General features: G+C 38.3%; 1 protein-coding gene across 2 annotated transcripts in view; it reads left to right on the forward strand.

Annotated features, from left to right (window-relative positions):
- Window positions 1–15837, forward strand: part of CACNA1D (calcium voltage-gated channel subunit alpha1 D) — a 355484-nt gene that overhangs the window by 248374 nt on the left and 91273 nt on the right. For both annotated transcript variants that reach the window (XM_067544171.1, XM_067544172.1), the window contains 10 exons: window positions 2241–2401; window positions 2988–3213; window positions 3355–3562; window positions 5583–5703; window positions 6859–6973; window positions 7717–7786; window positions 8872–8938; window positions 10124–10268; window positions 12029–12158; window positions 15752–15811. In XM_067544171.1, the coding sequence (XP_067400272.1) occupies window positions 2241–2401; window positions 2988–3213; window positions 3355–3562; window positions 5583–5703; window positions 6859–6973; window positions 7717–7786; window positions 8872–8938; window positions 10124–10268; window positions 12029–12158; window positions 15752–15811 (1303 nt within the window). The remainder of the gene's footprint in view (window positions 1–2240; window positions 2402–2987; window positions 3214–3354; window positions 3563–5582; window positions 5704–6858; window positions 6974–7716; window positions 7787–8871; window positions 8939–10123; window positions 10269–12028; window positions 12159–15751; window positions 15812–15837) is intronic.

The raw sequence follows: 15837 nt of genomic DNA on the forward strand, positions 1-15837 counted from the left end.
GGTAGGACAAGAGTATTCTAGAACACAATGTCAAGTTAATTCAATGTCAAGTTAGTTTAAAGCAGGGATTTTTCTTCATGTGATTATTATGCTCCATAGGTGATTTAAACTTTTCCATAACAGTATCTGAGCAATTGCTGTTTTCCATAATCACAAGCTTAAGTTTGAGAGGAGTGAAGGAATCTCTCACACTGCTTGACTGTTTGTTTTCCCAGTTCATTTATTTTTATGATTACACCATTACATATTGGATATACCACATAAGGCAGATTAGAACCTTTCTAATTTTACATATACTACGTATGGTACCTGCTGAATAAGGGCAGCAGAGGTACTAAGACTTTTTATCTAATTATTTGTAGCAATTTATTTGAATATTATAGAGCAGGATCAGTCAAACTGTGGCTCGTGAGTCGCATGTGGCTCTTTCACAGGTAAAGTGTGGCTCACAGAGCCCCCCGTGTCTCCCTCATTTTCCGCCTACCAGACTGGAGTGGGGAGCTCAGAGCTTCTGCCCTGTGGAAGGGTGGTGGGGCTAGAGGATTCTGCCCAGCGGGGAGGACAGTTTTGGGGAGAGGTGTCAGTAAGTTTGGCCACCCCTGTTATAGAGCAGTGGTTCTCAAATTTTTTAAATGGAGACCCTCGTGGACTTTTGTCTAGCAGTCGTGCTCCCCCTTCCCCTGAATCGTGGCCCCCTTCCCCCTTCTGAAAGGGGGGCCCTTTCAGAAAAAAAGGGGGCGCTTCCCACGCTGTAGGCCCTAACAATTGCACCCCCTCTTCCCCTGAACCCCCTCCCAGAAAAAGAGGCCGTATAGCACGGGATGCAGGGAGCGCGGCAGTCGCAATGTGGGGAGCAGTGGCAGCGGGGAGCAGCGAGCACCAGTAGCAGCGCAGGAAGCGGAGAGCAAGAGCAGCAGCTGGAGCAGCAGCAGAGCGGGGAGGTGCCCGGCAGGGGGGTGCTGCTGCTGCAGGAGATGGGCAGCCGCGGAGGCTGCTTCCTTCTCCGGGGAGCGTGGAACTGGACCGGCTCTGTCCCTTGCTCTGTGCCCCCTCCCCATGATCCATCTTGCCCCCCTCCCCCAGGAGGCCCGCCCCCACTTTGAGAGTGTTATAGAGTGTAAACAAAATATATATATATAAAAGTTTAGAGTCATAAATAGCATAAGCCTATGAACTTCAATTTTAAAGTGCATTACAATATATTGGAGAAGGGCTAAACCCAGAATCTTATATCCAAACCACTCCTGTGGTTTTGGCTCTCTCTCTCTCTCTCTCTTTCTCTCAAGATAGATATAGATAAAATATAGATCTTATGTGGCCCCCATTACTATAGTATCCGAGTGCCTCACAATCTTTCATGTATTTATCTATCAACACAACACCCCTGTGAGGTAAAGTATTTTTATCCCCATTTCATAAATGGGGAACTGAGGCATTAAAGAACAAGGGGCTTATCCAAGGTCATACAGGAAGCTTTGGAAGAAGCAGAGAGTTGATTCAGGTCTCCCAAGACCCATGGTAGCACCCTAACCACTGGACCATCCTTCTTCTCTGAGTTAAACTCAAAACCAGATGTGGCCTAGTTTCCAACTACAGTTTGTATGCATCAAAGATCTCATGAATATACCCACCCACCATAAGATTTCAGCCCAAAGTGGTAGTGTTCTTGCAGGAACAGTTGATGTTGTGAGAGTTCCATCATTAAGGGGCAGTTTCTCACAAATTTATCTCATAAAATTTCTGCATTGTTTAATCCAAACCTAAACAGTATCCATGATTCAACCTGAAACCCAAATTCTGATTCCTAAATTAAACTCTGAATCTAGATCTAGTTTACATAGTTTATCTAGTTTACATAGATGTATCTTGTTATGTAGTGATGTACAATGTGATGTACTAGGTCATGGGATATTGAGTTGGTTTTGACAAATGCCTTAATCTAGTGATGTTACAATCTGTTAGATTGTAAAAAGATTACATGGGTTATATAGAAACGTTTAACGCTAATTTGTTAAATTTTTAATTTTTTTTTTATTTGGCTCTAAAGTTGGACAAAATTATCATCTTTTAGCTGCACTTGATAGTAATACGCTCAGCTGCACGTCAAATTTCTTTCATAGTTTCATATGTACAGACTTACGTATACACTCACAAATCTTCCACCCAACCCAAATCTTTAAGTTCAAATAGTGTAATATTTTTTCACAGAATAATGCATTTGTTTTTGTTCTAAATTTCAGTCGACGCTGGCGTCGCTGGAACCGATTCAATCGAAGAAAATGTAGAGCTGCAGTAAAATCTGTCTCATTTTATTGGCTGGTTATTGTCTTGGTCTTTCTGAACACATTAACTATCTCTTCTGAGCATTACAATCAACCTGACTGGCTGACGCAGATTCAAGGTACAAACAAAGACTATTTTTCCTGTTTTTGACCACAGAAAACTGAAAGCTCTCCTTGGATACTTCTGTACATTGCCATTTTGTAGTTTATTTATTATCCTTAAATACATCCAGGTTTAAGAAATCAATTAAGGTATGACCAAATGTTTTCTGTTTCCACAGCTGCAACAGTTTAATGACATAACATACAGGCAAAAACCTACAGTGCCAAATTGTAAATATGTGCCATTATATTGTCAAACTGTGTTAATAAAGATAAGGAAGGACAAATGTTAACTTGCACAGCAGAATAGGCTGTGAATTATTTTGCCTTAATTTCAGTCTGGGTTTGAACTATGATTTTGACTGGTTAAATTACACAATAAATTAGAATGATGTAGCATTTTTAGATCAAAGGGAGGAATTGGATGTTTCATGCAGGTAGGCAAAAGATTGGTATCAAATGCAAAGGGAGAAATGTGTATTTCCCTCCAAAGAGGTAGGCTAACTGGCCAGGAAAATGGATAAAAGGTAGTTGAAATAGGAGATCTACAAAATAAATCAGACGTATTTAAAACTTTATAATTTTCTGAATGTTTTGTTTCAGATACTGCAAACAAAGTTCTTCTGGCTTTATTCACCTGTGAAATGTTAGTAAAGATGTACAGCTTGGGCCTACAGGCTTATTTTGTATCCCTCTTTAACCGTTTTGATTGCTTCGTTGTTTGTGGTGGCATTGTTGAAACCATACTGGTGGAGTTGGAAATTATGTCACCCTTGGGAATCTCAGTGTTTCGCTGTGTTCGTCTTCTACGTATTTTTAAAGTGACAAGGTAAGATTATGAAATAATGCATTTTCTTGCTGCTAATTTTAGGGGTACTTGTATGGTGATCAGCAGCTCTTTTGTAATATTTCATCACACACTGTTCTTTTACAGTTTTTTTTGTGTTAACACACGCATTTTAATTTATAGGCACTGGACATCCCTGAGCAACTTGGTAGCATCCTTGTTAAACTCAATGAAGTCCATTGCTTCACTGTTGCTTCTGCTTTTCCTCTTCATCATAATCTTCTCATTGCTTGGAATGCAGCTGTTTGGAGGCAAATTTAATTTTGATGAAACTCAAACAAAACGGAGCACCTTCGATAATTTTCCACAATCTCTTTTAACTGTATTCCAGGTAACTTTCTTTCACCCCCTATGAAACGTTTTACCTTTGATGAACAACAAAAATGTTTAGGTAATCTTGTCTCCTGAAAAAAATCACAAATACTATTTATTCTGTTTACTTTAAGTAGCATTCTGCTCATTAAATTCAATACTCTGGTAATTTTGCACCATTTGTACCATTTGTTCCATATCTTATTTGATCTATCTATGCAACATAGCTTTCATGTTACTTCATTAAATTAAGTCTTCTTTGTCCATCAAAGACATGACTAGAAATAAAAGCTGGAACTTATTTAATTTCAATTAATGTTTTCCCTGTAAGCTTGTTAACTGTGTATTTTGTGGCAGATATGTGTATTTCTAATGTTCAACTACTTAGTAGGATAAATTGAGAAACATTGTAAAAGTGTATATTTGTGTGAATTGTATCACTTCATATCATGAAAAGCTAAATATGGATTTCTTTAAAGGACACTCAGTTTTTTATTATTATATATATTAAATATTCTTATCTATATTGCTAGTAACTGATTATTAAAACTAAAATAATTCTTACAATCTAACTTCCTTTTCACTGTTTATGGTGTTTGTTTACTTTTTGTATTTCTCTCACCTTGGGCAATGAAATTAGGCTACTCTCTTTCATTTTTTGGTGCTAGTCATTTTTACATCCAGGTTGGTGGGCATTAACACAATAGTGCAGTGTTTGGTTTGGTTGAATATTTTGCTCCGTTGCACAATTCCCATTCACTCAAATGGAAGTTCTGTTTTCAATTAGTTTAAAAATAAAGACATCCTAAAAAGAAATACATCCTAAGGAGAAATGTGTATTTAGGTCTTAAATTTCCTTAAAAAATAATAAAAAATAACAGGCCACTCTTAAACCGACAGTATCCGTTTGAAAACTTAGGTCAGTGTTTTCAAACTCGAGTGCTTAAAGTCAGGCTGCTACAGCCATATCCAGGCACCTAAATAAATGACCTGATTTTCAAAGGTGCTAATCTCCCACAGCTCCCAAGGAAGCTGCTGAATACTTAACAGCTTGAAGAAACCAGACATCTTATTTAGGTGCCCAAATATGGATTTAGGAGACTGAAATGGTGCCCTTTATGCATGTATGACTTTCTTGCACAGTCACTTAATTATCTGGGGAGAGACTCACTGTGATGGGGGTATTTTGGGATAGAAGTAACAGCTTCTAAATTGCTGAGAAATATATGCAGTAGCCCTGTAATCTGTGTTCTAATAATTAGGGCTCCCATACTAATGCAAAATAAACTGCTAAATGCATAGCAGACCAGCTGTAAACAATCCTCCTCTTAACTAATCAACAAGTTGCTTTCTATCTCGTCCTTTTGCATAGCAGCAAAGTTGCAAGAAACAGTAGAAAGTAGGAAAATCATTTCATTCTCCAATAACATTTGAGCTCCAATTCAGTATAAAACCCCCTCCATTTAAATCAATATAGTAATGGTCCCAGGCACCAGTTAGGACTCAGACGGGGGCAGTTTAATTTGAAAGGTGTAACACACTATGGTGTATAGTTTGTGGCCAACATTCTTTAAAAATGGATGCCTAAAATTAGCCTCTTAAACCATACTTAGGTTCCTAAATGAGAGTCCAGATTTTCAAAGGGGCTGAGCATGCAGATTTCAGAAGGAGCTGCTGTATGTGCAGCACCATTGAAAATTAGGCCACTTAGTTAGATGCCTACATAAGAATTTAAGAGCTTACCTTTAGGCACCCTGTTTTTTTTAGATCTTGGACCATCATTGTTGACATACAGTTCACTGGCTTAAGTGCTTCATGTAGATAAAAACTGATAGAGCTATACCAAGAGATGCTTATTTAAATGCAAACATCAGAATATTCTATAACAACAAACAGATTACTGTAGTGTTTACTAAATAAAGCATCCTATGCAAAGTGATCTGTTCTAGAAAATGACTGTGTGTGTTGTGGACAGAGGAAACATAATCCTCTTTCAGTCTTTTGACTGTTCAGTCAGTAATGATGAATTTGCTTCTTAGATCCTAACCGGGGAAGACTGGAATGCTGTGATGTATGATGGGATAATGGCATATGGTGGCCCAGCATCCTCAGGAATGGTAGTCTGTATATACTTCATTATCCTCTTCATCTGTGGTAACTGTATCCTTTCATTTTTACAAGTGACATTTGCATTTGCTGTCAGCATTTCTGAATAGAGCAGTGAATTAGTACTTAAAGAGGACTGAAACATTATGACACTTAGGACACATACCTGCCCTCTGTGTAATTGAGTTAAGCACTGTAAAAAAGGTATGCATGTTTTCTGTACTACATTGCTTCTAAACAGGAGCTCTCTCTTGCTTCTGTTCCCTCTGTCTACCTTCTCTGAACAAATGAGACCCCGGCCAGCTTCCTAGGCATCTCCATCTCACCACGCTGACAAGAACCAGCATATTTGCCCCTTCCTCCTCAAGTGGACCTACAACCTCATTCTGTCTGCTTGTCTTCTTTTGGCCGCCATCCCCTTCCTCATGTATAGAAGTACTCTGATCTCCATGTCAGCAATGTCCTATCCTTTCCTGATGCCACCTTGTTAGTTCTGACAGTTTCTGAATAATTAGGGAGTACAGGCTACATTGTAAGGGGATCCTAGCAGTAGGAATATGGAGCTATTTGGGACTAGCGCCACCAAAATGTTCACCCTCCATGCCTCCCATCTTCCAGAAACTCTCCTTTGACCCAGTAAGGCATCTTTCATTGGCTACCCAAACTGAGACACAAGTTAGTACTTAAAAGGTTAGGAGCCAGTAGATAGGGCAAAAATATTAGATTCCATTGACTATATTTTTATGCTGCTTCTATTTATATTCACACTTCAGTGATACAGGCTGAAGCACAGAACTTGACATGGAATATAGCACATATAGAACATATTGCAGTGTAAAACTTAACTTTTTGAAGTATCTAAATTAGTATCTAAAAGATAGTGTGTAGTAGGTAGAACTTGTCTATGCCACTGTAAATTTCAATTTCTTTCTTTTGCTAAGCAGCCTGCTGTATATGTTTGTTATGACAGAATCAGTGGGCTTAAAGCATCACTACTATAACTCTGTTGGCTTAAATAGAGTTACAGCAAGCATTAATTTGGCCCAGTAAGTAAAGGTATTATAAGTACCACATCCAGCTTTGTAAAGCTATATACTCAGTTTGGGAACATGGGCTTCATGTCTCTCACTCTGTCATTTTTCATACTGATAAGGAATAAACCAAACACAGTGTGATAATGCATAATGTCCTTAAGATTATTTGAATCAGATATCTTGCTAAATGTTTTTTTGGCCATTGCTGTGGATAACTTGGCAGATGCTGAAAGCCTGAATACAGCTCAGAAAGAAGAAGCAGAAGAAAAGGAGAGAAAAAAGAATGCCAGGTAAAATAGCACTGGGGTGCTAGACAGAAGTTCAGTATTCACCCACTTACAAGAGTGTTGATTCCTTTATATGGGTATCTTGATAGGTTTCATAGTTTATTAATATCAAAGAAAAGGAAAGAAGATACCATACATATTAAGCAAAGACCAAGTGAATATGATTTTAGTTTAAATTTGGCCAAAGTTTTGGGATGATGGAGTGAATTAAGGACATGCTGACAATCCAACTGAGGTTTAAACATTGGACTATAAGATTCATTATGCAATTAGAACATGATTGTATCCCTAGATGAACATGTGAAACCAATTGTCCAAAGTTGCAAAGCATAGAAAACAAACAAATCTTCCACTGGAGACAGTGTAGTCCCATGGAAGTCATAAGAGTTGTGTGCATGAATCCAAGAGTACAGTTTATCCCTTGGTATTCCTATAAGGATAATGAATTGCATTTTTAGGGATTAGCTTCTAGAGTTATATGTAAAATGATAATCTGTTAAATTATCTAGTGCACTGGGATGAAACATGCTTTATTACCTTTGTATGTGGCATGTCATGTTCTCTGTAAATGCCACTTCAAATCAAGTATCTCCTTATATTTCCATAGGCATAATCTCTTAATTTTTAATAGAGTGTGTGGAATCAGTTAAAAAGCCTTCTTTCTTCAGTCTTTGCTCTTTACTTAATGGGGTTTTTTGTTTTTGTTTTTGTTTCTTTTCTTTCCTTTCCCTTCCTTTTTTTCTTAGAAAAGAGAGTCTGGAAAATAAAAAAGGTAACAAATCAGAAGGTGATCACAAGAAGGCCAAGGATAATAAGGTGTTTATTTCTCCACAAATATTTTTATGCTGTTAAAAAGTGGCTCTGCTGTTTATGTTAATAAGCTCTTTTCAACACAGATGTGCACTATGTGATTTCTTATTTAAGGTAACATTTTCTCTGCAGTGTTTTTCCCCCCATATAAGGGACAGGAGACTGTGAATGCCCAGGGTTTTCATCCTCACAGAACTGGCAAAGGGTTGGGCCCACAGAACCTGCTGTTCCCATGAGATCTATGCAGTTTCAGACCACCTCAAAGGCCCCAACAGCTCCTATGGGTGGATAGCTCCTGGCAGAATGGCTGCATCTGTTCCTCTTGATTCCCCACAATTTCTCTGGGGAGAGGAGTTTTAGAGCTGAGAATAAGGCTTGGTCTACACTTACCTCAGCGATTCGGCAGCAGTCAACGGGAGTTATGCAAAGTACGCAAAGAACTTGTGTAACTCCCGTCGACTTCTGTGCTTCTCTTCTGCGCGCCGTCTTCACTGTACTATGCTGACGGGAACACTTAAGGAGGTGGTTTTAGTATGTCAACTTCTGGATCGACTGAGTGGGTCTTCACTGACCGCTCAGTTGATCCAGATAAGTTGATCTGACAGCGGCGATTTTGCTGCCGTAAGTGTAGACATAGCCTAAATTAACATTGTCAGGTTTAGCATTGCCTGTAGCATTAGGGTCCTTGTAGATTTCCACTGGAAAAGTCCTATAGAAGGCAATAAAGAGTGAATGATAAACTTCCTATAGAATTTTTAAACCACTCTATGTAATTTCCATAGAACCCTACTGGTTTTATCCCTATTATATTCAGCAGGTCTTTTTGCCTAATTGTATAATCTCAAAAATGTATATGGGGGTTTTAAAAATAGGCTTTTTAAAAAAAAATTACAGCTTTCCTCTCTTGTCCACTTCCAAAATGATCAAAGCCACACAAACAAGGCTCTGTTGTTACACTCTGAGAGTATGCATGTACCTGGCTTTTTTAGTACTGCATAGTTTTTTTGTTTTGGTTTTTGGTTCATCTACATGCATCCATTAAATGCTGAAGTTTAATTTTCTTCTGAAGAGTCTCTTTGCCATTGCCATAGGTTACAATTGCTGAATATAGAGAAGAAGATGAGGACAAAGACCCCTATCCACCTTGTGATGTACCAGGTATGTCAGCAAAACTATAAACATGTTTAAGTCAGTACACTGAAATATAAATGTAGGGTCACTTTTACTATTACTATATCTTGATTCAATTACTTTGAAGTCAGTGGAGTTGGACCCTCTGATGCCAGCAGTTATATTGGCCTATAGAATGCAGTGCTATTGCTTTTTCTGCAGCCCCTTTAGATAGTACACATACAGTAAAATAATTAAAATTGTCAGTTTGATGGCCAATCTGATGATACTTATCTAGCTTTGGGGCAGAATCTGGAATTTCCCTGAAATGTGTAGATGGCAAAGAATGTTCCAGAGAGAATACCATTCAGGCCCTGTCATCTTATATGCATCCGATGGCTTCCTGCTAACACATATTTCACTCAAAAATCAGGTTGCTTCTGTCTCATCAACTGTAGAGCTGTTACATACATCCTACTACCTCTCTATGAACACTTGATTGGACACATCGGCGAGTGAGGACAGACATAGGGATGATAAGTGGCAGGCTTCAGTTTTATTAAACTTAACACAGGGCAGAGGTGCTACCCACCTTGTTACCCAGACTCTCACCTATCAGGCATTTTAAGCAGTTCCAGTGCAGGTGTTACAGGGCTCCAACTATATAACCCAAAACTTGGGATAGACTCTCCTCAGCCTACTCCTAGGACTGTTTGCTCTTCTGAATCCTTTCACACACACCCTAGGAAGGGGACAGATAATATTAAAATGGGGGGGGGGGGCTGTCCCAATCACTGCCCATTAGGTTTTCCACCCATTGGGGCAGGTGGATGGCATTCACATCCACAACTGCACAGAGCTCATTTACTTGAACTTTGTACACAGGAAAGTGAGAGGTTTTGGAATAGGTGGAGGAAAAGCCACCAATCCATTGCAGAAATTAACCTAAAGCCACTACCACTCCCTCTGATGTGGTAAGGACTTTGAAGCACTGCCCTGACTTTCAATAGCAAGTAGGCCCTAAATAACTATGAAAAGCTCCCTGTAGAGTCCCTTTGGTGTGTAAATTGGTTAATGAAAGATATGTGTATGACTCTTAGGGGAATGTTCACATATTAATTAACAGATTTTAAGGCCATCTGTTTAATATATATTTTAATACAAGCAATACTTTTATATTGTTATGAACAAAAATCTTTTTTATTTTATAGTAAAAAAGTGTTTAATTTAAAGTAGGTGAAGATGAGGAAGATGAGGAAGATGAACCAGAGGTACCAGCTGGCCCACGCCCCCGAAGAATATCTGAACTAAATATGAAGGAGAAGATAACACCAATTCCTGAAGGGAGTGCCTTCTTCATTTTCAGCAGCACCAACCCGTAAATATCATCTTTATAAATATCACTTCTGCGCCTTGGGGCTTCATCACTGAAGAGTTAATTCTGCCCTCATTGAAGTCTAGGCTGGAACTGCCATTGACTTCAATGAAGCAAGATTAGACCTTATATAATTAATTAAATAAATGAATTTGGTTTCTTCTACCTCTGTTGGGATGGTGGTATTTTCCAAAATTCAGCATTCCAGCTAACTTTGAAAGCAAAGATAAATAAAAACAATAAAAATAAAAACAATAAAAGCTCTATGCTTTAGGGAATTGGGATTGGGATATGGATCCTTTCATCTCTATGATTTCAGACTTGAGCAGTAGTGAAAAAGCTGTTTTGTTAGTTGATTGAAACTATGAACATCTAGTGACTGTTTGATTGTGCATGTGAAGTGAATAAAGTTCACCTCATAAAACTACCAACACAACTAGCAACCTCACTGGCATTCACAGCGCAGAGGTTAAAGACTGACTTGGCTTCAGGACAGAGCTACCCTCTCAGGACTAGAGGTCATTCCAGGTCAGGATTGAGGAACATTTGTGGAGCTGTGTTTGTGTGGTACAGCTTGTTCTCCTGCTGCCCCCGATGTACCGAATCAGTTGATAAATGACTTCAGTCTCCAGATCTGTCCATTTGGCACTTTTCACAAACACTAAATTCACTAAAAAGAAAATTATTTCAACTACATAGTTTTAAACGTATATATGTTCAATTTTAATTTAGCACATGTAAGCTCTTCAGACATTAAGGCCAGATTCCCAAAGATGCCAAACACCCACAGCTCCTACTGATGCCAATTTCGGTTCTGGTGCTTAGCTCAAAGTCACTATCTTACAGTCCTCATACACACCAAAAATCCTCTTGACTCTGGGGAGGATTTTGCTTGGGACTGTGGGTTTGTGGTTTTTCCTACTCTTAGTGAAGTAGGTAGCTTGTGTTATCATGGAAGGTAATTAGCAGTACCACCAGAACATATGGAAATCCTCTATTTACTAACAGGAGAATAGATTCCTTAAAAACCCCACTGACTCCTCATGGGAAACTTTCAAAACTATTTCATTCTGCTGATTCTCTTTTCCCATTGATGTAAATCTGGAGTAACTCTACTGAAGTGTTCAGCTGGGATGAGACCAGAATTTGGTCCAATGACTCTAGTGTGAAGCTGAAATCAGCATTATGTGGTTGCATCCTAATAGCAAGCACAATCTTGAAACAGCTGGTAGCCTCATTAGGAAATTTTGGTTTGAATAGGGCCCTTAAGTATCTAAATGAGATACTGAGCTCAGTCCAACTCCCACTGAAGTCAATTTAGGAATGCTTTCATTTTCTTTAGTGAGAGTTGAATCACACTTATTGAGCCTGAAATTAAGGCTTTACTCCTGCACAGGAATATCTGATAGCATGGACCCGTTTGCATGCATAGTGGGGCCCAATCATGGGGTTTATAAAGAAACTTTAGAGGAGTAAGGCATCAAAATCCCATTGAAAATCCATGGGAACTGGGAACCTACCTCCCTTAGACTCCTTTGACTATTCCAGTCTCAAAGTCTGTGGGCCAGATTCTGAAATCTTTTACAGTGTTTTTAACTAAAGCAGTTGCTCTGGATTTACATTGGTTTATCTGAAAGCAGAATCCAGCCCTGCTTTAGGAATTGTTACCATAATTCTTGGCAGAGAAGCTTAGAATACTTGCTATATGTGATCCGTGCCTGCTGTAAATTATTTATACACATATTTTTCTGTTTCTTTTTCAGAATTCGAGTGGGATGCCACAGGCTCATCAACCACCACATCTTTACCAACCTCATCCTTGTCTTCATCATGCTCAGTAGTGTTTCCCTAGCAGCAGAAGACCCAATTCGCAGTCACTCTTTTCGAAATAATGTAAGCAAAAAATATGTAAATGATTATACGTAACACATTTTTAACTTATTGTGCCCTTCTCCTGATTAATAAGTAATCATTATGCTTGGAATATTCTTATTTTTATAGGATAGACCTACATTTTAACCAGTCTACATATACCTGATTTTTTTTTATTCTCTATACATAGTAAAATGTTAAATATTTTATAGTTTTATAAAGAATATAATACTATTTGTACTACCTGTACTAACTAGCATGGATCCCTTTGAAAAGAAATGCATGGAACAGAGAAAGCATATTTTAATTCCAAATGAATTTTACTTTTTATCTGTGTTGATGACATTATGGGCCTGATCTTTTCTCATGCAAGTAGACTTAGTTATTTCAATTACATGAGTATTGGTGGCAAGATCAGGCCACATATAAATTAAAAAAATCAAATGAACAATTTAATTTTAAAAATTTAGGACGTGAAGAGCAGAACGTTTTAATTAAATTAAACAACTGTGCTATTAATTGAATCCGATTTTGAATATTTTTTCAGCTTATAAAAATACATTATATACCCTGACAATGAAAGAAAAAATTACTAGGTAGAAATGTATCTGTTTTTGCAGAGCCATGTGCTATGTACATTGGTATGCAATTCATCTATGAATAGAAATCTCCTTTCTCCTGTTCTCCCCCTTGCTTCTTTCATATATGCAAGAGTTATCTCATGATGAATCCAAAGACATACGGGCAGCCCTATCAATTCTGTGCATGAAGATATTCGTGCATTAACAAAGTAATACTGTTCAGCAGTTGCAGTCTGATTTTTAATTGTCAACTTGAGAAATTTTCTTTTTCTTTCTTTCTTTCTTTCTTTCTTTCTTTCTTTCTTTCTAACCATGCTTTTTGAGCTGTACCCACTGTGTAGATGTTGAATTGTTGGTAGTGCCTTTGGAAGTACATTTTTCAGCATTTGGCACTGATTTAAATGACAAGGAAAATGTCAATAGCTTTCATTCACCTGTTTGGGAAACTTCATCTAGCAGTATGGATTTGCGTATCTCTGCCAGGGTTCATTTTGCATCATTCAATAGTGGTTTTTTTTTACAGGTATATAGACTGTAAATCCATGGAGAGTTAGTAGGGTGGAGTGCTTAAAGCATGAACCTGGGATTTGTGACCCTGAGTTATGTTCCCTGTTCACTCTAATTTGTTCTGTGGCCAAGACAAGGCAATTAACATCTCTCTGACTGAGTTTACCCATTTGAAAAATGAAGCTAACCTCTTATTTTCAGAGAAGTTTTCACTGCAAATGCCATGATGATCAGTGTCCTAAATATTAAATAGATAGATTAATTAATTATATGGCTTTATTAATATTGTAAATGCTTTGGGATCAGTGGAACACATAAAAGGAAGCTTTTATTTTATTGTAATATAATAAGTTGCAAAAATCTTCTTATAAGCCTGGTATTCTAATCACGATACGTTAAATGTTTCCTTACTAATGTCTACCACTGAATTAATGCAGTTTTATATTTTTAATGGTGTTTGAGGCCAAATACCATAGTTTCACCATAGTATTAAAAACAGCATGACTTATGTAACTTGGAACCTTTAGGGCTCATTTATGTCCATGGGTGAGTTAAGAAAGAGAGCATGTTCCCATCCAAACATCTAGAACTATATGGTTAACTTTCATATCCATTCCACGTTCGTTGATCAGCTGGCTCCAATACATGGCAGGATTGAGAATGCCATAAAGGATTATCCCTGTGCAGGGGACACACAGGCAGAACACCTGATGGAAATGGAGCTGGGGACAGGAGTCCTCCTTCTTGCAGATATGTGCAGTGTGTCGTGCCCATACTCCTGCCTCTGAGTGCTACATTGGCCTAATACATGTGATCATGTTTCCCACCAGTGGCTGGCCCCAGTGAGTAAAAGAACCTTTTAATTAATGACAGCAAATGGTGCTGCTCTGTTAGCTGAGGTGGTAGAGACTTGTGCTTTGGAAGCTGAAGGTCCAGGAAGTGGTGAGAAGTTTGGTCCCTACTGCTGGAGGTGATATCTCTACAAATATGGCCCCTCATTCTAAATGGCACTCTTGAATTCCAGGAGGCCTCAGATGTGTCCGGGGCAAGCTTTGCTAATGGGGTTTAGTGCGCAGGATCACATCTCCTTTTGGAGGATGACCCATGTGACTATGGGAGCCTTCTACTCAAAGTTGAAGAAGTTACCTCTTTAACTCAGTTAGCAATGTTCTGTGCTTTTAGTGTGAGTGTCCTGGGTTTGATCCCCACTGATGACCATGGTGTCTGTACCTATGCTACTATAGTTCATGATATTAGTAAGAATGCAGGAGGAGGGCAGCCTGCCTTGGCTATATATCTGACCCAGCAGGCCATGCTCTCTTTGAATGCTAGCTGACCAGCTCAAAATGTGCTACCCCAGCATTTTGCCTAGCTCCAGAACAGATATACTGAGGGGAAACAGTGGTTCTTGGTGAAAATATGAAAACAAAATAAAACACTGTTGTCATGCTGCAGTGTAATGGTTTGCAATACTTCCTTTGATATTCCAGAATGGGTTTCTTGCCACTTTTTGTTGAAAGGCTTTAGCGTTTATATTTCTTCAGCTATTGCAGGGACCAGAAACATCTGGGCTTTGGCTGAAAATGAAAAGTAGATTTCTCTGTGTGTAATCTTATATGGGCATCCTTTTCCTTATTGTCCATTATTGAATTTTCTTTGCCATTTCACTAGCTGCTGATCACTGGCACCATATTTCTGACCAGAGGAACAAATGGATAGTTGGGTAGTTCTCTTGAAAGGAAAATTAATGCTGGATTGCATGTTAGTTGCCCGGGGTAGGTGCTGAAGATAAATGCACTGTTTCCTTAAAGGGGTGAAATCCTGGATCTGTTGAAGTCTATGGCAATACTCCCATTGACTTCAGTGGAGCAAGGATTTCACCCAAGAACATTCTGAAAATTCTGCACAACACCTTTGACCTTAGTGTTGTTTTTATTTAATTTCCCATAACTAACTCACAGCTATATACTCCAAAATACAGGAGAAAAAGTAAATGCATTAGTAGATTTTAGGTAATTTACTTATTCATTAATTTTGCTATGTGATCCTCTAGCCAAGCACATACAGCCTACCACACCAACAAAATACAACATAGGAATATTTAGACTAGTTTAGTAAATCTGACAAGAGTATACAACAGTCTAATTTTTCGATGCAATACCATGATGAAAAAAGTACATTATTAATAAGCTTTTTGTATGAGTGAGAGCCTGTAAAGTGTATTAGAAGCAGAAGAAAGTACATCTGAAAGCTGATAGGAGAAAGGTCTGAATTGAAAGGAAATGTTACATATTTGGTCATATCATTTTATGATTGATGGAAGAAATCTCACTTTGAGCTTAGTGGCTTCTAATGAACTTTAAATTGAACAGAAAAGGCTGCACAGAAGCCAAAAGTTTAAATTGCTTTGCCTACATTTCCCAACTAAATTCTTAGATTAAAATAGGTGTCTTGTGCATGTGATCTAAATGGTAAATACTTATTTATAGATGGATTTCTTACTGTGGCACATATTATACCTTGCAGATACTTGGTTACTTTGACTATGCTTTCACAGCCATCTTTACTGTTGAAATCCTGTTAAAGGTAATGAATTGTTAATTGATCCTTGT

Source organism: Emydura macquarii, unplaced genomic scaffold (genome assembly GCF_026122565.2).
Source record: "Emydura macquarii macquarii isolate MOO-44397 ecotype Brisbane River unplaced genomic scaffold, CSIRO-AGI_Emac_v2 contig_968, whole genome shotgun sequence".
NCBI lineage: Eukaryota > Metazoa > Chordata > Testudines > Chelidae > Emydura > Emydura macquarii.